This window comes from Colossoma macropomum, unplaced genomic scaffold (genome assembly GCF_904425465.1).
Source record: "Colossoma macropomum unplaced genomic scaffold, Colossoma_macropomum, whole genome shotgun sequence".
Taxonomy (NCBI): domain Eukaryota; kingdom Metazoa; phylum Chordata; class Actinopteri; order Characiformes; family Serrasalmidae; genus Colossoma; species Colossoma macropomum.
In genome coordinates, this window is record NW_023494785.1 from 21,515,200 (window position 1) to 21,539,342 (window position 24,143).

Consider the following 24,143-nt stretch of genomic DNA (forward strand, 5'->3'; position numbering starts at 1 on the left):
ATCACCTCTTCTTGTTGAATGTCACCTCTTCCGTCGGGCATCCGTCCGCCACCCGTGAAGTTTTCACCTATCACGTCGCTCGGATTTACCTCTCCTCGCTAGCTGTGCCCCCTCTGTCCCCGAGCCTACTAGGCCCTGCATCTTTCAATGTCGTCTCAAGGATGTTATTAAATGGGATTTGTGGCTTGACATATAAAGTGGAGGCTGGGGTGGAGTTTTGTGTGTGGCAGAATCATCCAGATCTCTTCAGGCAAAGAGAAGGAGAGAAAGAGAGAGAGAGTAAGAGAGAAAGAGAGAGGGCAGAGCTTTATATGGCACCGGGTGAAATCCTCTCTTATTGCTCTCAGATTACGGCATTGACTGCTTTTCTCTGAGCCCCATCGAGCGGGACAGTGGATCCTGGGGCGGGGGGGGCTGGCAGGTCCTTCTGGTTCCCTCCCACCGCTATCATCCATACCTTCTATATGGAGAGCACAATAGAGGCTGTGTGCAGAGGCATCGAGTGCTTCCAAATCCTCTCCACACACTTATCAGGGGCACATGGGTATTATAAGGCTCTCTGTGCTAATCTCCACCAGCTTTTGGTCTCTATCAAAAAGGTGATGAATAAAGTGAAGCAGGATCCATCAGCACTGGCTTTCATCTGTAACACTCGATCTCCTAGTGCATCACATTGTTCTTTACAGATTCACTGCATATGCACATGGTAACATGGATGCTAGTCTTAGCACAAACAGTTGTGAAAGGTGTAAATAATGCTGAATGTGTTGTTTGGTGAAAAACGCAGATTTACACATTTTTCCTTTTACTCCAAATATAGTCTGTCAACCAAGACGTGTGTGGCTTCTAGGGATGCCACCCGTCCCTTATACTACAGGATTGTGCTATATTGAAGAATAAAATGCTTTACTGCATTACTGAATTACTGAATCGATAAGGGACACAGTTCATTTAAAAAATACACAAGGTCTTCAAAGTGTTGCCAACAGTGTAATAATGAATAAAACCAAACACAGTTTTACAGTAAACCAAAAACCAAACGTAATAAAACCAAACACAATTTTTACAAGGAATTTGGGAGCAGTGCAAATTCAGTGGTAAAGGTCAGATAATGACAGGCAAGCTCTGTGTGAGAGGACATGTCACAGTCACCAGGGGTGTCCCTTATAAAGCACGCTGCCACTGGACTCTGGAGCAGTGAAAATGTGTTCTGTGGAGTGATGAAACCTGCTTCCCTATCTGGCAGTCTGATGGACAAGTCTTGGTTTTGTGAATGCCAGGAACACCTTACCTGCCTGACTGCGTTGTGCCAACTTTAACGTTTGGTGGAAGAGGGATAATGCTATGGGGTTGTTTTTCAAGGGTTGGGCTAGACCACTTAGTTCCAGTGAAAGAAAATCTTAATGCATCAGCGTACTGAGATATTTTGTACAATGGTATGCTTCCAATTTTGTGGTAACAGTTTGGGGAAGAACCTTTTCTGTTCCAGCATGACTGTGCCCCAGTGCAAAGGTCCATAAGGTCCATAAAGACATGACTGGGTGAGTTTGGTGTGGAAAAACTTGACTGGCCCACACAGAGCCCTGACCTCAACCCCAACAAACAACTTTGGGATGAAATAGAACAGAGATTGCGAGCCAGACCCTCTCATCCAACATTAGTGTCTGACTTCACAAATGCTCTTCTGGATGAATGGGCAAAAATTCCCAGACACACTCCAACATCTTGTAGAAAGCTTCCCAGAAGAGGGGAAGTTGTTATATCTGCAAAAGGGGGACCAACTCCATATTATTGCATGGGGATTAATAGTTTGAAATTTTTCTCTTTTTTTTAATTATTTGTTTTCTTTTGCTCTATCATTTCCTTTGGATGAATTTTAACAACGTTAGTTTAACAGCAGAATGTGCTCAGGTTGATTGCAGGCTTGTTCAGCCTTCAGGGTATTCAGCTTTAAGGTTAGAAAAATCCACTTCTAGACTGTTCTTCATGCACTGAAAACATCAAAATCAATTTGTCCCCCTCTGTAATACTATTTAGTTTTAGTTCATGGTTCAGTGGACATTTTCATGGCTAGTTTTCATTTTTATAATAGTTTTTTTGAGTTATTAAGCAATGTCAAATAGACTTGCTTATGTAGTTTCTCTTATACTGGTATCTGTAAAAATGGACAAACTTTTGCCACATAGCCACATCTCAATATTAGCAGCCATCTTCAAGCCTGAATTTGATACTTTTGTCGATTTTCATAGATAATGGACACCAAAGATATCTTGGCTGATGAGCTACATCTGGACTTACAAAATTATGTAAATGTTATTTTTTTTTGCCTAATTATTCAATTATTAAATTTAAACAAATCTTTACATGATGAAGTGCTTTTAAAAGCTAAATTTGAGATAAAGCCCTCTGTACATTTTTGAACCATGAGACATGACAGCACCATGATCACCATACCAGAAAATAAAATCACAGTACTGTAGACGTTACTCTATATTGGGATGCCAAATATAAATTACTGTGTGTGTCATTTAATTAGGCTTAATGTGTCTAATTCCAGATTAGTTACCAGAGCATTGAGTCGTCTGACCCTGGCATTAATGTGCCGGGCCCGCGGCGCACTGTCTCCAAGCTGAGAAATGAAACATACCACATGTTCTCCAACCTGCACCCCGGCACCACCTACCTCATCTCTGTTCGAGCCCGAACGGCCAAGGGTTTCGGCCAGACTGCCCTAACTGAAATCACCACCAACATCTCGGGTAAGGAGCATGTCTGCGTATGTGTGAGAGAGAGAGGAGTGAGTGTGTATGACTGATGTTTGTGCAGTCCTGTGTGTTCCTGTCTAGTTTACTGAATGTGTAGAGAATAATAAGCGTTCCGGTAAAACTGGATTCTGCACTTTAAATTAATTAAACAGTGTTTAAATTTAGCTCTAAACTGAAATCTGTGGCATTTAGAAGGTTTTTTGAAGTTTTGGCTGAGAACCTCGGGAAGCATTTGAGGGGCTACAACGGGAACATTACACTTTTAAAATGCTATGAATAAGCCATAAGAGAGCAAGTCAGAAAGAACCTGTCTGTGTGTGTGTGCGTGTGTGTGTGTGTGTGTGTGTGTGTGTGTGTGTGGGTGTGCCTTAAGATATAGCAAGTAAGGTCGGTAAGCCCTGCATTATGATTCAGGAGCTGCAGTCAAATAGAATTCAACCACTCCTCTGAAACTTGGCAGCCATTAAATTCCCAAAGAAAGAGAAACTCTTTTCTTAACTCTGTCTTTTTAAAGGACTGCAACTTTTAGAAGTGGCAGGAGTCAATAACAAAAGCATGTTGAAAATTTATATTAAATGTTTTCACTCATAGCTATTTGGAACAAGGAGAAATTTTGTTGAAAGCGTGGTTTCTAAACTTTCAGCTGAAACTATTTGTGTTTAAAAATTGTGTTATGATTGGAATTTGATGAAAAGTTACTGTTGTGCGTAAAATATTGTTTTGAGTAAGGAAAAAAGTTGTAGTCTTGTAAAGAAAAATAAAGTTGTATTTTTTTTACACTGAAATGAAAGTCAGAAAGACATTCTCAAACCTGTCGATACAGAGTGTAAATCGAATATAAATGTTTTTGGGATAATGCAGTAAAAAGTAGCGTGTTTACAGTCTCATCACTTTTTCCTGTAACACATTAATGTAACTCATAACAGTTTAAATTCTTGTAATCACATTACAGTTAATAAGAATTTATAAGACAATAATAATTCCTTTATTTGCATTACTTGTATGCCTCTAACAGAGCAATATCAATGATATACATTTAAAACATACATTTCCTCTATGTAGATTATCTGTGCCTGTCTTTTTTTGGGTAATTTGCATATGCATTTTCTGGGTAATGTGCTCCCTGCGACAGCCTCCTGCATGACACTGTATGGTGAATATGACCAGGGCAGCGTGAGCACGGGTAGTGCTGTAAACTCTGCAAACACTCTGTCGAAGCATGTAATTGTGCTAACATGATGGATAAATACCACTGTGCTGAAGCAAAGAGAACTCCAAAATCACCTAACCAGGCCAGACTCTGTTTTCATACAGGAACAGCTCTGCAAGCTTTACATTCATAGAAAATTTTACTTACGATACAGCTATTCAGGGTTCTAATGGCTACTTTCTAGGTTTTTAGTTACACTAGCTATTCATAATTTAAAGCACAACTGACCGTGTTTTTCACCCAGACAGAGCTTTTAAGTGATGTTTACTGTGCTTGGCTATTTTTTTCTGAATAATTACTTAAAGGGGACCTATTATGCATTTCTGGTTTTTCCCTTCCCTTTATTGTGTTATAGCTTTTTGTGCATTTAAACACTCTGCAAAGTTACAAAGCCTATAGTACATGCCAGTGAGAGTAACTCTCTCCCACAGAAATCACATTTCTCAGCTGCCCAAAATGTGCTGGAATTCCAGCCCTTTGTTACAAGATTACATAATCTAGTAACACAATCCTTATTGCCCACCTACCTGCAGAGTGAATGAGCTGACCAATCAGAGCACACTGGGCTCATCTAGTAGACCCAAAATTAAAATCGTGGACATTTCAAGTGAGCATGATAGGTCCCCTTTAAAAGAAATACTGTGTTTTTCAATTGAGCTTTCCAGCTGGTACAGATTTGCGTATGTTTTAGTGATGAGTATTAAGACACTTTATCCAGTGAGTAATTAGTATTATAATCCCATTGCAATTTAAGAGAAGTAATTAGTTATTTTTAATGGGCTATTTTTTGTAACCTCATCAACACTGGTAACTATGTGCTTAATCATGCACAAATTAATAATTACATTTATGTATCTGTAATTCTGAGGTTTAATTTAAAGGACAATATGAAACTGTACAGATGTATGTCCATCTTCCACTGATGATATCCATCAGCCTCATCTGCAGTGGTATATTTTTCTGAAGTATCTGTGTTTTTCTGAAGTATCTGAGTGTGTTTGCACATGCTGATGTTTGGTAGTTGAGTATGTGTTTGTGTGTGTGCGCATGATGCTCATAAGTCATTATCTGTATGTGCAAAAGCGTGTGTGTGTGTCGGAGTCATTATGCAGTGGTGTGTGGGTGTGTTTGCCTGAGCAGTATTTCTGCAGCTGCTCCAAAACTGAGAGCAGCTCCTTCAAAAAAAAAAAAAAAGAAAAGAAAAAACATCATTACAGTATTTCCTCTGTTCTCAAAGACACTGACGCCACTGTCATCTCCCCAATGCCTGTGAGCCGAGCACACTAAACAACACCATATGCTCCAATCAGCCAGGCAATCACCATTTTTCCACCGTGGCCTACAGCAGCAAGCCTGAGCTTCAGTACCGTAGTCTCTGTCACCACCATGCCTGAGAGACCTTTACTAATGATGGGCACCATCCTGAGATTCACTTCTTTTTTGTGTATTTTTGCTATGAAAAGAGATATAAAATATCACGTGGGAACACTGTTTGTGTGTGAGGAGTGTAAGGCTCTTTAATAATGAATTTAGAGCCTAGCAGTTGGTACAGAAAAAGCAGTTGGCCAGTAAAAGGAGAGCTGCGTTTGATATTGCTACACACTTTAACCCTCAGAGAGGGCGTAACTTTGGGTTGAACATTGCAAGGGTTAAAAAGGACCTTCTGCACTGATCTGAGGGCATAAGCTTCTAAAAAAAAGAGATTGTTCTAAATGTCATATTCATAAAAAAAATTTATACATACATATGTGGACACTGCAAAGGGTGAAGGATGCAATTAATGAAAAAGCATATTAAACATCTTTGCCCCACTTCTTCCCTACAGCTGTATTCTCACCTCATGTCTGTCAGCATCTGCCTCGCACGTCTTTTTTTATGCCGACTACAAGAACAAAAGTTTCAACTTAAATATAGACCTGACATCAACCTGCTCCTCAAGAAAGCAGCATCAAAACTGAAAGCAGGAAACAGTATGGAAGTGTATGATGTTACCTCCTGGGAACTGGACCATAGGAGAAATGTTATATTGTTACGTTGCTAAAATAGTAATGTCAAGAAGACAGTTAAGTACTAAATACTTACCATGCCTTGTAAATAAAACCTAACGTCTTGCCACACACGCCTGTTTTTTTGTTTCCTCAATGAACTAAGAAAAAATCTGAGCCAGTCAGGCCAGGAAGATTTAAAGGTATTTTGTATTGAACATTGGTCTTTCTAAGACAGTAGCAAAATCTGTGCTAAACACATCAAGAGACATGTCATTACTAGCAGAAGGTCTTTAGCTTAACATGACATGCTTGACGAGGGAACTTCAGTGTGAGGCAATGAAACTGTTTTTGTTGTAGTTGTTGTTTTTTTTTTTTATTACTTTTTTTTTTTGGTAGAATACTTTTTGTAATGAAAATGTATTATACCAGTATTAGTAATACTGATACATTAATTATATTTTACATGGCCAAGTTAAAATTGTTGAGTGAGTTAAGTTCTCATCCCTCCCTTGAAAATTACACTTACGCTCAGAGAGCCACCAAACAGATCAGTGAATATATAGAAACTTCTTTCTTTTTTTGGTCTGTTGCATACTGTCTAGACCAGTGTATGTGCAACTTCTGAACTTTTATATTGTACTCATATGTCTTGTGAGACTTGACATATTGACGTGTGTGTGTGTGGGAGTGAGTCCTCAGTGTGCTCTGTATTTTCCTCACCGGTGTGTGTATAAGCGCTCGTCGCAGTAATTTTCTGACTGAATGGACGTTGATGTGTTGAATGTGTCAATGCCATTAGATGCCTCACTTTAATTGAAGCCTGCTTTCACCACTGCAGTTTTTCCAAAACGCCTTCTAATGCCATAATCATTGATTTCTCCATAATTGTTTGCCTTTCCTCCCCATCGCCCATTGACTGGCATTATTAAAGAAAGCTGTTCATGTTCTGGCCAGACTTCTCCGGGGAAGGATTCTCGTATTCACCTTCACTCCATGCCTTTTAATTGCACTCTGTATCCTAGACAACCAGCAGGTCCATGGTTGGATAGGAGAGTCAGGGTGGCAGGGGAGAGAATAAGGTGTTGTTTATAGCCTACAACTAGTAAGCATGGATTCAGGTGGGATGAGTAGGAAGTAGGTTATTGCAAGTGTTTATTTGCTTGAGGCGGAGGTTGATCATTAATATTATCTCAGTCTGCTACAGGCTACACCACTTTTTTTTTTAATGAGACAGGCAGACACTTGATGAGTTGCAAGAATCTCATAGCTGTGAAGTAGTTCAGCTCTTGCTTTTCTCATGACTTACCAGTATGACACATGATGTGTCAGTTAAAATAAAAAGCTGTAGTTGACAAATTAACTGTGACTCGTTCTCTCCTTTTTATGTTTTTTTTCCTCAATCTCCTTCCTTCTCTCTCTCTTTGTGTGAAGCACCAACCTTCGACTATGGAGACATGCCGTCTCCGCTGAGCGAGACAGAAGGCACCATCACAGTGCTGCTCCGTCCCGCCCAGGGCCGAGGCGCTCCAGTCAGGTGAGAATGACATCATGATGACTTCATGACTGCACTGTTTACACCTATAGCTAGTTAAATTCATGCTTTGGATCAGTGTTATTAAATTATAATTTCTTGGTAATACCAACATTGCACATGCTGGGTGTTCAATTTGTATTTCTGCAGATTACGTGATTAAGACTTTGATAAGTGAAATAATCTTGAGTATTACAGAGTCTCAGTGATATAATCTGATTACCTGCTTTGTGTTTTTTTGTTGTTTTTTTAAGTAATTGGTATGGTGATCCTCATAAAACAAATATTCTTTCTACTACTTTCGCATTCTGTGTTTAAGGTGTGTTGACATAGTATGGCTACCGGGGACTGGCATTTAAACCATTTTGTTATTCAAATGTCCACATTTTTAAACAAATAGTATCCAGAAGAGAAAATATTTTCATGTTGTTATTAATAATACATATGAAAATATAGAGAGTATAACATTATTGTATGCAGCTAGCCTAAGAAATGATTGTACCTGATTGTTTGGGTTGATTAAGTGATTTAGCTTTATGTTTTAGGTGGATGTGATTTAATATGCTACCGTTTCATCTACAGAACAGTAACTCAGGTTTAAACTGTAAAATTGTAATCCTTATGTTTGGAATATGTCCATGTTTGGCTTTGCTTAATATATTTCACCTTACATGACATGCAGTATCAGCTGTTTGGCATTCTCTGCCGTTCTGCATTGCACGCTCTGTCACAAACACTTTTAAAAATAAAGATAATACAATTTTTTCATTGCTTTTTGTTCCACATTATACATGACATATTTGAATAGCCAGGTACCAAATACTAGGATGAGATTGCATATCCATATATTTAAATAACCCCAGCTGTCCCTAAAGGCTGCATGGCTGATGGCACTCTCTGCTCTGTGTGCAGTACATACCAGGTGGTGGTGGAGGAGGAGAGTGTGAGGAAAGTGAAGAGGGAGTTGGGGATGCAGGATTGTTTCCCTGTGCCCATTTCACACGGAGAGGCACAGGCTCGGGGCACTCCACACTACTACACAGCTGAACTGCCCCCAAGCAGCCTGCCTGAGGCCACACCCTTCACTGTGGGCGACAACCACACCTACAATGGCTACTGGAACAGCCCACTGGACCCCAGGAAGAACTACCTCATCTACTTTCAGGCCATGAGCAACTTCCGAGGGGTGAGTGTCACCTGTCTCGCATGACATGTTGAATTCAAGCTTTTTAGGAAATGATGCCTAATAATGGCACTTAGTTTTAGCATTATTACCATCATTTTCAGCTGTATCTCTGTTACCTGTAGTGATTTTACAGTGCTGTTTGTTCAGCAATCCATATCTTGTTTGAAGATTTGTATGGTTAAAACCAACGTTGTACACAAAATCAATGTAAATGTTTAGCTTGTTAACCGTTAACCAACAAACAATTGCTTGACTGATGTCATTGGTTAAAAACATTAACACTGATTTATTTCATTTCCAATAAATAACAGTTCCTGTTTATTCCTGGGTTCATTCATGTTAAGGAAAATTAATGAACTGTACACATGAGGACGCGATTCCGCTAGATGAGAGTACTAAAAATGAAGCACACAGGTAAAAATACTGGTGTTTAGGACCACCTATCAAAAGCCGTGGAGCCAGAGCTCACTCTGGTCATGGCATTTATATTTTTACATTTACATTTTTAACTTGGGCTAGTAATAAGTTGTAAATATTACTTTAAAACATACAGAACAACTAGTAGCTCATCATTTTATATTCCAGTTTATGTTTCAGTTTTATCAACGTTTTTAATTCTGGTCATATTTTCTGGATTGTCATTACTATTTTTGTATTCTTTTTTTTCTATTTTTAATTTTTTATTAATTAATATACAGTAACTCTGCATTAACATTTTCATTAACATTTTTTTTAAATAGTTTACTGACTTATTCTTTTTACTTTAGAAATCAACAGAAAACAACTTTTTTTAAAAAATAGAATTCAGTTGATATGTTGATATGAGTACATCAGGTATTTTACAGCAGCTATGAAAATGGCTCAAATAAATACATTTCAGAACTGGAGCTACCTGTTTTATAATTGCTGTTTTGGTCAACTGCTTATTAGAGATGGTCCTTTATCATTCTGAAGAATTTGTCAGAATTTCATCTTTAGTGCTCAACCAACATGGTACACTGTAAGGATACTATGAAAGGATTTTACAAAAGTGTATTGGTGGATTTCTAGAACTTCTTAAGCTTTCTAAAGCTTAAAAAGTGCATGTTGTCTGTATTGTTATTTTCACATAGACATGAAAAAAACAAATCCTGATCTTAGATCAGCTTTCTCACTCTGAGAACTTTGATTCATACCACCCCTTGCTTATAAGAGAAGAGGTTATAGCACAGTTTGGAACCCAGAATAAGATTTACTGCAGGCAGTAAATCTGTGATAAGCTGAGAATTACAAAGGCATTACCTCACAGCCATCTTATCCTCTCAAACTCCTCTCCTCCCTTTAACTCTCCACATCCATGCAAGTCAAGAGTGATTAAAAGCTGTGCGGGCTCACAGCCAGAGCAGGTTATGAACACGAGAACAAGAGAAGCTCTGTCATGCTTTGTGCCAAGCTCAGTATTTTCAGGCCATATTCAAACAAAGCACAACAGCCTCCACACTCCCCGTGGACATTCGGCATCTTCAGAACGCCATGGTTCACAAGCGTGAACCATTTCTCTGGCGTAATTGGGCACAGGTGCAGCTGATCAGAAATAGATAATTGGCAGTTTATGTTATTAGTCAGGCCCACATTGGCATGGGGAATGCAGTTTATTGTGTAAGCGGTTCATTGCTAAAATTAGGCCTGGACAGATGGGCTTCTCCGGCTGCTTAAGAATCCTTCCAGACAACTTTCAGAGAAGTTTGTAGAGTGATGACTGCGGGTCACCAGGCTCTGAATGTGATGAAATGAAAACTCAGGTCCCACGCGCTGGTGGAGCTCACTGCTCAGCCCACACATTTGGATTAATATAATAGATTACATTAGATTAGCGCCTCACTGGCAGGTGGGATTACTGTTTGTTGTGACTGGCGGCAGGCCATCACGGCCTGTGGCCCACAAGGACAGTAGCACCAGACTGGATCAGCTTGACTTCTAGCCTCCACCCACCTGCCATCCTGCCAGCTCAGTGAGGCTCTGCTGGTGCCAGCTTGCCCTCATGAGTTTGTGTGCCCCCTGTGAGACCCTAGTCTCAATCTGCAGATCTCACGCACTCACACAACATGCTGCCTCCCTCACATTTGTCTAATCCTCTAATTACCCTCAGAGCGGAGCACAGCCATGCAGCATAGCGCTTCACAGTCCTCGCAGCCATCACTCTCTCAGCTCTGACAGGAAGCTGCTCTTCCGTGGCTCCAAATAGTAACTTCAATAACACTTTATTTTGATAGTCCACTGCAGTCAGAGTGGCTAAAGTGAGACTTTTAGATGCCTGAAATGAGAATGGAGTGAGACTTTGAGTTTTGCATGCACTAAACACTAATTAACTCCAGGTAATTGTCATAAGGATGTAGGTTTGAAGCCAGTTTTAAACCAGGAACGATGCACCATTAAAAGCAAGCTCAGCAGCTCCTAGACATCATGTAAGGCAGGATTTACCACTCCAGCAACTGATTGTATAACTTAAGAAAACTCAAATTACTGACTATATGTTTCTTAATATTTACCATTTTTACACAGTAAAAGGTTCTGAAAATATAGTCTGCAGTCATTGGCTGGGCACTTCATGGTCAGGGCATGGTGGGGTCAAAGTTCAATAAATGTAAATTTTTGCCACTGCCCCCTGTGCTTTGCTCGTCCAAGGTGAAAGGGCAAGACACACTCTGAGACCGCACTAGTGACATACAAAAGACAGAGCTGCAGGAGATATAGCTAATGTCTTATCAGTAGGCTACAATATGGCCCAATTGGATGTTATAATGCAAAAAAGAACAAAAAAAGCCACGTGCAAGTTTGTTTTGAACACATAGGCTCTTTGCAGAGAGTGAGAGCTTGAGAAAAGACGCAAAACTGTGAGCCTCATGCGAAAACCATGAGAGCTGTCAACCCTGCTGTTTGTAGATGTTGACCTCATCATTAACTGATATTTAGCTAAATGTATGTTAAATTTAACTTAACATAAACTCTAAACCTACACGGGGTAGATATACATACATGAGAAGGCAGAGCACAAAATGTGACTTGACATGCAGTCTCAGTGTGTCTGAATTAACCTTCAGTTTTCTAGGGCTGTTGGTCATTACACAACCTACAGAGGTATAGTCTACTTGATACATAGGTATACATGGTATGCCCACTAAGACACCACTTGGATTTGCATATTCTCGCTTAACAATGCACAAAAAACATGCTGTACCTGCTTAGTAGTCTGCAGATAGTTAAGTTTTAAGTATTGGTTAAATATTGGTATCAGAACAGAAAAGTGTATTCTAAGTGAAAAGCGTTCAAAATTATCTTTGGAGTAAAAATACACCATAGTAATGCATAACTTTTTAATGGGTGATAGATATTTACGTAGCATATTTGTATAGCTACTTAAGTGCACTAGATAGGCTTGTCTTGCTAACAGCCACTCACAGTATACCTGCTACTTTAGAACAGAAGCAGACCACTAACTGCACTGTGCTTGTGAGGTTTTAACATACGCAGTGACAGGCTTGGGACAAAAAGAGAAAATGCAAGTTCAGTGATGAAGAGATAATGAAGAGAAAGAATAGAATTTGGGAAGTCAAACAAGGGAAAAATTCAAAAATTATTATTCTGTTGGCAAATATTCCCACTTATGTGACAAAACCTCAAAAATACTAAGTTTACAGAATGAAAAACGTTCTTAACTTTAAATAGAAGTTAATGGAATAAGTTTTTTTTTCCAGGTAATGTTGGGGCATTGATATTGGTCCATTCATCATAAAATTTAACCATAGTATAAAGGGCAGCAGACATTTTTAAATTCAGTAAATAAAGAAATAAATAAATAAATAATGACAAAAATGGAGATACAAAGTTTTTTCCGACAGTGACAACATTGTTTCAGCACATGTTCAAGGCTTGTGCATTCGTCTAGCTGCTCTTTTTTTGTTATTTTATTATTATTATTATTATTATTATTATTATATTTTTAAGCAGCACAAAGGCTCAGTACATCTGGCCGTGAGTCTAACTCTAAATTTAACCCCAATCTGAAATCTTAATCTGCCTCTTATCTTAGTCCAAACTCTCAGATTTAATAAGATAATCAGCTGAGATTGATAACATTTCGACACAAGCCATAGGAGACCTTCAGTATAAAATGTGACTCTGACGTCTTTCTGTTGTTAGCGTCACACTGTTTACTCACCTGGCTCTTGTATGAATATGCCAATACACATTTGAGTGTTATAGAGAAATGGCAGTGAGGAGGCTTTTTTAATGCTTCATTTGGTTTCAGCGCCAGTCAGCGAGCGTTCGTCCTCAAAGAGATGCATCTGACATTTAGCAGAAGGTTATCACTCGGGCTCAGCACCTGGAAGCCTGGCTCGGATAGCTAAGCTCATTCACTGCTTTTGGACAGCAGTTCAGACATGCAGAGATGGACTGAGTTTAGTAATATTAAACAGTAGACTCTTGGCCACCTTCACCGCTGACCCCACTGTTGAGTCCCCCGGGGTCCTCCGCTGCTGCCTGATTGAAAATGCATGTGACAACTCAACTATAATAGCACCCACCATCACTTTGCAGCTCAGCCACTTTGGAGGTGAACTACGCTGCTCCACTTCCACTCAGCTCCAGTGATTTACACCCCTGACCTTTACCTAAATATTCATTTTCATTCTCTGCTATTTTATGCTACAGTAATCGCTGGAAAGGCCGGCACCTCCAGCTAAAGAGGAAGGAGTTCAGCAGAGTAAGCTAGTGTTTAACATTACCACTCTGCTGTAAGTGAGCTATTAGAGGAAGTTTATTTTAAGTTTCTTTCTTTTTTCTTGGTTCATTTCTTTCAACAATATTACATTCAGAAGTGGCTTTCAAAATGTTTGTCAGGAGCATAAGATTAAAAGGAATGCGGGGTGAAAATTTAGTCAGACAAGTTGGTGGGGAGGGACCAAAGTCAGGAAGCTAAAGCCTATATGCATCAATTCAAAGGTAAAACTAGGTGAAAATGCAGTTCTCTCATTTTGCCAATATATGTAATGGCTTGTAAGTCAAACCTGCGATGTTATTAACATGTTTTTTTCTAATGCATATTCAGTATTCAGTTTATATCAGTTTCTTGCCTTTTACAGTGCCAGGTTTTGTTACAGAAATACAGTAAGTATTTTTTTCTGTTCTGCATGATCAGAAAAATATTTTAGAAAAATACTGAGAATCATAAATGTGACAAGAGGGGAAGAAATAGACTATAAATTTATGTAATGGCAATCAATGATTATAGTACAGTAAATAGTAAGTTAATTTATGAAGGCAAGGCAGGTCAGTGCTTTATCACATATGAAAAACATTTAGCACAAATTTGATTAACTACTCAATTCATTCAAGCTAAAGTAAATACTGAAACAGTAGCAAGTTTTCAGTGAGAAATTTTACAGAAAAGTCGCTATCAAAAATGTCAGTATCAATAAAATAGGCCAAGAGTATTCAGATAAAACTTGTGGAGGTCCAATTACATCACATTTGTTGCTTACAAAGGTCCAGATAAACAAACTAACATGAGTGAATGGTAACAATGGTTATCGTTCAATGCCATTATTAATTTGCCCAGGCATCAATACAATAACATCAGACATATATATCAAACATATTTTGATGAAATGTTTTATTTTGATCATACTTTTAGAATCTAATGAGTGTTTTAAATTTGTATGGCCATTGGCTATTGTTTGCCAGGAAAAAATGTAGTCAAAAATCATTTTGAAAGAAAAACTCTTTAAAACCTTAATCTTTAAAAAGATTCATCCACAGGAGAAAAGAATCCTGCCTTTTCAGGACACACACACACACACACACACACATTATCTAAGCTGCTTATCCTCCTGGGTCTCAGGGGGTCCTGGAGCCTATCCCAGCGCTCACCGGGCAGAAGGCAGGAAACACCCTGTTAAGGCTGCCAGTCCATCACAGGGCAGAGCTTTTGCATATGATAAAATAAATTTGAATAAAAGGGTTATATATGAAATATATGATAAATAAAATAATAAAGACTATTCTTAATGAGCATTTCATGTTCTTGTGCTGTCAGGAATGGATAAGGACTCTAGTGGACCTTTTATGTTGAGCTTAAGTTTATTTTTATTCCTCAGAACTGAATTTTGTGACTGGTTTCGTATTGTACTTTCGCAGTAGTACTGGTTAATGTTCCCACTTTTCATGCCACTGAACAGATGAGACACATCAATTTTAAACTTGAAACTGAGAGAAAAACTCACAGTTCTCTGTTCATTTATTTTTAACTCCTTACATGGCCAGGGCCGGTCAGCAGGCCCAAAGTCTTATTATACACTTCTATGACCTAAGAACAGCTCAACCAGTTTGCACTGAAGTCCCTGTAGTTAATGAATAATCTATTTTCACTACTCAGATCAGAAACAGTAAATGAAATCTGTGAAAATATGTCAATGTATTTGCTTTCTGACCTGAGATCTAGCCCCGTAGTCTCTGTTCCAGTGAACTGTCTTTGCTTTTGTTGTTTACCTTAATGTATGTGATTGGATAAACTGTAACAAGACTGCCACAGAAGCCACACTTGTTCATGTTCATGTATGTAGCTGAAATACGATCATTTTATACATACATTGTACAGCTTTGCTGTATTTTGATGCTCGTTTTGATCCACTGAAATACTTTGCTGGGTCCACGTCCGGACTGCGGTTCACCAGCTGATGACGGCTGACTTTCAAAAATTCCCCAATATTTTGTACCAGCTGAAGGTATCTGTGCCGTATTTGCCTGTTATTCTTGACAGTTAGCTGATTCTGTTCATGCTGTTATTGTCACACCACTCAGCTGATTTGACTGAAAGATCTTAAGAGATACTTTAAAGATGAATCCAGACTCATCAAATTACAGAGTGGCTGTTTCTGTCTGTTTTATCTCTTCTTTTCCCTTTATCCTTTCACTGAGTCCCTGAACACCCCTCAACAATGAAATCAGGACTGTCCCTCAAGCACACGCATAAACACACACACACACACACACTAAAATTTGTAGTTTAGAGTATTAAGAAGACCTTTGGGGCCCCAGGCCTAGTGTATGTGTTTGTGTGTGTGTGTGTGTGTGTGTGTTCACTGATCTCCCAGTGAGTACCTTCTGTCCCTGAATCTCTCACTCACTAATTACTTCCTCTCATTTTCACTCTGCAGTCTCTGCCATGTCAAGATGAATGGCCTGAGCTGAAATCTATCATCTCTTTCTCTCTCTCTCTCTCTCTCTCTCTCTCTTTCTCTCTCTCTCTGTCTCTCTCTCTTTCTCTAACCCTTTCTCTCACCCCTTCTTCACTAAACCAAGTGTGTGCTTTCTAATAAGTTCTTTTCCTTCCCCAGACTGGTTAAATATAGTGCTCATAATTCATTTACTTAGGCTGAGTTTGCTGACAGATCCGCTTTTGCAGTGGCTGGCATGACCGTTCCTGTGAATTTGATTAAGTGAGGGAAGTGGGCTTAAGCTTTGTGACTGCGCCCGTGTGATCAAAGCTCGCCCGCTCTCTCCCGTCTGTCGCTCAAACCCCTTCTTTTATTGACTGCTTCTGATGGCGGGGCTGTGCTCTGTAAGTTATATATCTGGGCTGTGACTACGAGGATTGACTCTGTGCTGGGTCAGCGTGGGCCTGCTGGTCGTGTTTGGAGTGTGAACTGCTATCAGCTTTCTCTCCCTTTGATTTCGCTCTTACAGGCGAGTGTGTAATAGGGAAGCTATGGCACACTTGCATGTCAATGATGGCTGCTGGTGGAGATAAAGATGATGTGGTCAGAAAGCCTGGGCTGGCCTAAATGTCATTGCACCGTGCATTTATGTATGCCTGTGCTTTTCTTTGAATGTTTGTGAGACTGTGTTTATATCTCTGAATAAATATCACGTTCTCTCTCTCTCTCTCTCTCTCTCTCTCCCTCTCTCTCTCTCTCTCTCTCTCTCTCTCTCTTTCTCATTTCTCTCATCTCTTGACCATATTTAGATACAGGCCCACCAGAACACTATTGACATGATTAGGCCTGTCACTATTATTGCGTTATCACCTGATCATGATTTTTGAGCTTATCATAATTATTTAGGCTGATCGCAATTGTTTGCATAGTTGCCAGCTTTCACAATCATATGTTTATGTCACAAGAAACATGATTTTAAATTGGGTGTAATTTCATCTGTTGGGTTTAGTCAAATAAAAGACAAAAATAAATAAATAAAGCAGGACTTGTGTTTGATATGCTGTTAGTCTAATTAAAACAAAAAAAGTTCTGACTTCTAAGTGGTGCAGTAACTCCTTAAGAGGGCACAGTGAGTAATGGTTCTTTATTTGAGCTTGAGCTGTGTTTGTGATTTGTTGGCTGCTACTAAGCATCAACAGTGAAGAAGATAGAAAGCTAATCAGGCAGTTTGGCCACTTTAGGCCTGTACTTTAATAATTGCATTTAATGAACAAAAAAGACAATTAAATTGTTAATAACAAAGAAACAACAAGAACAGGCATTCAAAAATGAATTCTCAGGTTTAAATTGTTAACTGTCATCTGTTTTTCTTTGTCTCAATATCTCTTTCGCACACTAACTCTCGCTCTTTCTGGCTCTGTGTTCTTACTTCATCTCGCTTTCTCTATCTTTTTTTTCTTTCTCTTTCATTTACTTTCTGCATTTCTCTTTGTCATTCAGTCCCTCTCTATCATTCACTGTTTATCCCTCAATCTTTTTTCTCACACTCACTTTTTCTCTGTTTCTTGCTCTCTCTTTCTCTATTTCTCTCTCTCAATATCTCTCTCTCTTTCTCCACACTTTTTTTTGCTCTCTTTCTGTATCTCTCTCTCTCTCTCTCTCTCTCTCTCTCTCTCTCTCTCTCTCATTTGCCCGCTCTCTCTCTCCCCAGTGAAGGGTTAAGGAGAGGCTTTAGGAACGAGACAGCTTGAAATGGATTTTCAATTAAAAAGAAAAAAAGCAATTGAACCGCAGTTTGAGAAGGGGCTTCTCACTCCTTTCCGCATGGGGAGATTTGCATAATTGTCCTATAATGCCTGAATTAGCATCTGTAAATCTTAATTTGATAATGCATCTCCTTGTCGAGGTGGCAGGCCGGAATTGGATTACGGGCTTGGATCTCATTAGTGTTATTTGACGAAGGTCCTTTTCATAACACCCCAATGTCATCAGCCCAGATTTCAGGCAAATTAATTCCTTTTTGTATTTGTTTGCTGGTGGGAAGCTATTTTCTCCCTTCATCTCCTTTTCTTTACATTACAGTCTTTTATATTTCCACCACACACACACACTTGGGTTCAGTGAGAACGAGCAGCACTGCTGGTCTTAAATGTGTTTTATCTCTTGTTTCCTGCTTGCTGTTGTTGATTTGGCTGAAATCAGTATGAGCTCATTTAACGTCCCATCAGATATCAGACAGTAATGCTGCTCCACTGCTTGTTTTATGCAGCATTTCAGCCTCTAAATTCTCTCTACGTTTCTTCTCTCTCTCTCTTTGTTCAGGAAACCAGGATAAACTGCATCCGTATCGCCCGTAAAGGTGAGTTTTTGTCCTGTTTTTTTTTTTCTCCTAATCCTCTGTTAGACCTCATCCACTGTTGTAGGCCACTACTTTTGCTGGCAGATCCCAGCTCAAGCATAGACAAGAACAGTACTCTGCCATATGTCACTAGCCAATCTCACAGGCCAGCTTATTCCCTCAGTGCTTGGTTCTCTGGCCCACAGAGCAACAACCAGTAAATTTCCCAGGAGGTATGGTGTAATGTGTAACTAAGGAGAGGAATGTCTGTTTCTTTAGTCTGAAACCTCACTTAGACTCTTCTTGCAGTTTCTGTCTTTCTGTCTATATGTCTGATTTCAACTGAATACATGGAAACTTCATTGGCATGGCCATATTATGTTACAGTGTTACTAAAGTATTCTGTATATTATACATCAGTCTATTTATCAAGCAATACACACATACACACAAACACACACATTTAATCCTACATGTTGATTTCTTAATAAAACTCTCATATCTCATTGGTAAATTTAGAGGAGAAGGTAAAGCATTGTTAAAGTTAATGTATGTTGTAAGGAGCAACTAGAGTTTAACATCATTGCTGTCCAAAGTAAAACAAGTATTTCCAAAATGGTAACTATACAGGAGAGGGTGAAAATGTTCTTTACCTTTAATGTAAGTCAATGTGAAGATATTTTATTACAAGAAATTTTAGAGCATTGCTATTGGTCCATTCACCATGACATTTCCACACAATGTGAAGTACAGTCATTGTATTCAGATTATGCAGAAAACTAAAAATCAACAAAAATTGGAGATACATCGTTTTCTTTGGACAGCGACAGTATGTTATTTGTCATATTATGCAGTATTGCACCTCAGCCTCATCTGTTTGATAGAATTCACAATTTTTATATCATTTTCATCTTTTCATTTATCAATGTCCTCTCATTACAATACTCAGCATGCATCACAAAAATATATCATGCAACCATTGGGAATCCCTGTGGCATCATCCAATCCTGACTGCTAGCCACTGATCTATAGGCTAAGCTGACAGTAGTGTTACGTCGGTTGTGAAATAAAATTGTAAAGAAAACTACGATTCTGTCTTTATTCAGTACAAAATGGACACGCTAGAGAGGTTTTCTATTTTACCCTTTCGGCCAGAGAAATTGAGTCATTTTGAGGTTGTGTATCCAGACATGGTAGAAACTAGTGCCACTAACAGTCCTATATTTTTGACGTATGTACCCACTTTCCCTCAGGGTGTGACATGTATATATCTGCCATCTAAAGGAAACTCTCTGTCTGTTTCTCTCTCATAGTCTATCTCTCCCAGTCCCCCCCCAACACACACACACACACACACACACACACCAGACAAAAGGGCAGAAAACAGCAGAAGAGCACAGGTCAGCCTTTCATCATGTTTGTTTTGGGTGCTGGCGGTGGGGGATCAGGCTGTATCAAAGGATACTGCCTGCTGGTGGCCAGTCCCAAGCAGGCACACAGCCAAGAGGCCAGTGAGATGAGCACTCAGGAGCTTGTCCGCTCACGAGAGAGCCCTCCACATCAAACAGCGCTAATACACACACCTGTACCCATCAATATGATGAGGCCCAGGCCTGTCATAGTCCCCTCACAAACATGAAAAAGATCAGGAGGCGTGAACACCCATCCAGATGACAACAAAGGCCTCCTCTGGCCCCTATTGAGTGCTGTCAGAGTGCAGCACTGGGGCGACCATATTTATAGCTCTCAGCGCTCACTTAGGGTGTACTGAGCCTTGGGGCTAAATTGACTTTGAAGGGGTAGGATGTGTTGGGAGTGGATGTGTGTGGGGGGGCTTGTTTCTTTGACTAGGTAATGAAGGTGGAAAGGAGCCTTCAGAGCATAAAGCCAAGAGGCAAGAGCAGCCATTTTGGAACTGTCTCATCCTCCATCTGCTACATACACACACACACACACACTCAGAGTACAGATGGACTATGATTAATCACACCTCAACATATTGATGAGCAAAATGCCTTTCCTCATCTCCTCTCACCCAGAGCATTAAACAGACAAACCATTGAACAAATGAGAGTTGTAACGAACAGATTAAGCCAATTATTTTAAACACGATAGAGAAAACTAGAGGAGTGATGTGGAATACCATTGCACGCATATTTATATCCACATAAGATTCTAATTGCCATTCAAAAGAAAAAAACCTTTTGGCCAAATATAGGGTTAAACAGTCATCGACAAACAAACAAGAGATTATTGATCAGAGCCTTGATGGTTTGTTACATTTTTTTACATGTGCCCAGCATTTGTTCTTCCGTTTGATACAGACGTTGATACAGTAAATCATTTTGCTATATTTATGGCACACAGACACACAGGCTAGAGCTGATGTCTTCGCTATGCTCTGCACTCATATACTGACAGAATTACAATATATGCTTGCTGGAGCACCTAAATCTGAATTTCTTCCCCACTGTCCTGTGTTGGTCATATATTTGGTTAACAGCTCTTTTACATTGTCTGCTGGCTGAGGTAACAGAACAGGCAGTTGGCGATCTTCTCCAAGCATGTTGAGCTGTCCAGTGACGCTATGTTAGCCGCAGTTTGAAAATATGCAGTGGTGCTTCACAGGTCTCGGAGGATGCACATGCTACCTCTCACCCTCCCAGCTTGGTAGCATTGTGTGCTAAGGGGAGACCTAACTATCGGGTGAGAACTGGACACAACTAAATTAGGAAAAAATCCATAAAAAAAAAACAACTCATTTACTTCTATGTCTTGATACTTAACCAGTCATTTAGTCCCAAATTTTTCTCAGCCTCATAAACAGTGAACCATGTGAAAAACTGAGGTAGCATACTGAAATAATGATGCATGTAACCTGTACTGGGTCATCGCGAGCAGCAAATGTGAGCCACTGTGTTATCCCACCAGTCACAGTTGTGAGAATTATATAAATGTGGCAGTACAGTCTTAACATATATAATATATAATATATATATATATATATATATATATATATATATATATAATAATTTAACAAATATATAGTATATATAAACAAATATATAATAAATTTAAACAACAATATAAATATAAACAGATAAATATATAAACAGTAGACTCTTTAAAAAGTATATGTACCAAATATAGTGGTTACATGTGTACTCTAACATGTTTTACTGACTTGTAGAATTTCAATTCATCATCTTTCTCAGGGGCATACATTTACATTCGTACCACACAAAAAAAACGTAACGCAAGTTGTAGTTCAACGTATTACCATTCAGTACCATTCAAATACATTAACGGCTCTTTTAGAGCTCTACATGCTTAAAAGTTTCAGTAATAATTATGATTGATGGGATTAAATGGGTCAAGCACAAACATTATAGCTAAATGACAAATAGTGTAGTTTGCATAAGCACAACTGTGCCTTGCCTAACTAGCTACATATATATAGAAGCATAAACTTACAAAATAAGAATATAACACAATAAAATAAAATAAATCGATTTCATGTAACTATAATGACGTGAAGTGTGTGAGTGACTATGTGACCATAGTATAAACTATGAGATAAACTGACACTTTCAATTCAATTCACATCAAATTCAGTCAGACGTTTTATAGTTCAAGTTAAATGATGAATGTACACATGCACCTAGAATTAAAAATCCAGACTCTGAAATAATGTTACACTTACCCCAAAAACTATTGTATTTTATCATGTTGCATTGCAACACATTGCAGTGTAATGTTTAGATGCACTACTGTAAATGAACACAGGTTAAAAAAAAATCTACTCACTGGGTCATTTTGTTCCATCTGTCATAGAAATCTGCCTGAGCAGAGTGTAGGGAGGAACAATGTCTGTGTCGCCCCCGTAATGTGCTCAAAGCATTGTAAAATTGCACAGGCTTACACAACCAAGCAGCCACGGCCTCCATTTCAACTTGCAGGTGACAGTTTAATTAACAGTCCCTTGGCAGTCTTCACACAACAATAGACTCTCATTTCTTCTCTAAGTGCCAATTTCCATTTTGGGGGCACTCAGCAGGTGCTCGCATTAATCTTGAAACAAATTTCATGCTTGTGTTTGGCTTAATTGATATTCAAAAAGGAAATGTGGCACGACGACGAAAATCTGATCAGACCTGCAGCAAACTTTAATGGATGTTTCCCCATCTATATTTCATGCACAGTGCATGCTTTTATTCGTCGTTAAGATATGATGATTTGGGTTTGTTATGATATAGAATCCTACTGTGAGACCCACAGATGGGTTGAAATGCGGAAAGAAGAATTGAGAACGTTGACGCGCTTCCTGAACTGCTGAACTGTACAACTCCTGTTCAGAGTTTACGAACAAAGCCTGCATAATTTAGTCAATCTTGGGAATCCTGGGGTAAATCATTTTTTATTGCAATCTTCAAACACATTTAAATGAACACTGCTCTCTGTGTCCAGGTGTGATGCAGTTTTGTTAATGCTTGCAAAAGAAGATAAAAAGTGATCAGAGTTAGCAAGAGCTTAGGCCTAGATCTTTCAACATTTCTCAACACAAGCACTCCCTCAGGTACTAAGCTTTCTCCACCAGGTTTCAGGCAAAAAGAGGATGCATTCTGCCCAAAAAAGAATGCATACTAGGTGTACATGGGCAGTTTATGGGCCATGTGTTTAAAAAAACTCTCCCTCATGTATTTAAGAGAGGATCATGCTTTCCTCTGCAAACTTTCCTTTGTTATTATTTCCCAAATTACATTTTTTAAACCAGAATGCTTCACTAGCTTCATTGCTAACACCTCTATCTCTTTGTTACTAAAACAGCATTTTCTCTGAGTGTTTGCTGTCACAGGAGAAAGGGAAAGAAAGAAAGTTGTGGAAAGGCCTTGGGTGTGGAGATGGAGGGGAGCTATGTTTTATTCCTTTCTCTCCTGCCCCAGATCCCTCTATCCACACACTTGTATTTTTAGCCTTGGCCTTGTACAGAGAGCTCTGAAGCAGACCTCTTTCCGCAGGCCCAAGCTGACTTTCTCTCCCTCTGCCCACAAGCTTTCAGGCCACCAGGGCCTTCAGGAAACGCTAAGAGCAGCCGGGGAAACTAGATCACTAGCCTCATGACAAAGGAGCTGTTTGCATAAGTGCAGACCACTGGAGAGAGTGAGTAAATGAACCAGCTGTTAGTGTAGTAAGGTTTTCAGCACGCTGGTAAAGACTAAAGGGTACTTGAAATTTCACCTCCTGTATAATCTCTGTCTAAGTTCCAAAGGAAGAGATGAATAGATGTGTTTTCTTTGATTTGTCAGTTTAGTTTGATGAGTCATGGCAGTTGAATGTCTAAAACCTGCGTGGAAGTGGCAGTAAAAGAGAAGGTTTATCAGCTTGCAATAAAATATTGTCTTTTAACATGTTTCATGCATGCATGGATGATCAGCATTTTTATTGTCTCATTAATATATTTTCATAGTAGTCTGAATTGCACAAACAGCAACAGAATCTAGTGCATTTTTCTTTTCTGTGAATTTGAACAGGATCTTAACAGGAGTAGACTGCACTTCATGTTCTCTGAGAACACTGTCCTTTAATCCACTGCCTTGCCTTATATTTGTCAAATTGAGATGGTTGTAAGGATAGTATAATATTATTCAGTTCGTTTCTAGATTTGTTTACTTGTAAGTCATGTCCATAAATTATCTTATTCTATTGGCAGATTCAAAAATGAATGCTTTAAAAAGCAGAATGGTCTGCCAAAGCAATAAGAAATTGTCCTTAGATCAAATTACTTAAAACAACATAAAAAGAGCTTAAAATATTCTTACAATAATCTCAAAAGTGTGAGAAATGACAGGCCCATATTTCAAAGGAAGAAACAAACGTCTATATGAAATGACCCTAGAACACTTTTAAACGCAGGTACTGATTTGAGTAT

The 24,143-nt window shown here is 39.1% G+C and overlaps 1 protein-coding gene across 4 annotated transcripts in view; it reads left to right on the top strand.

Moving 5' to 3' along the window:
• Positions 1–24,143, top strand: part of ptprub (protein tyrosine phosphatase receptor type Ub) — a 241,553-nt gene that overhangs the window by 168,892 nt on the left and 48,518 nt on the right. For all 4 annotated transcript variants that reach the window (XM_036587010.1, XM_036587002.1, XM_036587018.1 and 1 more), the window contains exons 10-13: positions 2,558–2,759; positions 7,395–7,497; positions 8,407–8,680; positions 18,199–18,235. In XM_036587010.1, the coding sequence (XP_036442903.1) occupies positions 2,558–2,759; positions 7,395–7,497; positions 8,407–8,680; positions 18,199–18,235 (616 nt within the window). The remainder of the gene's footprint in view (positions 1–2,557; positions 2,760–7,394; positions 7,498–8,406; positions 8,681–18,198; positions 18,236–24,143) is intronic.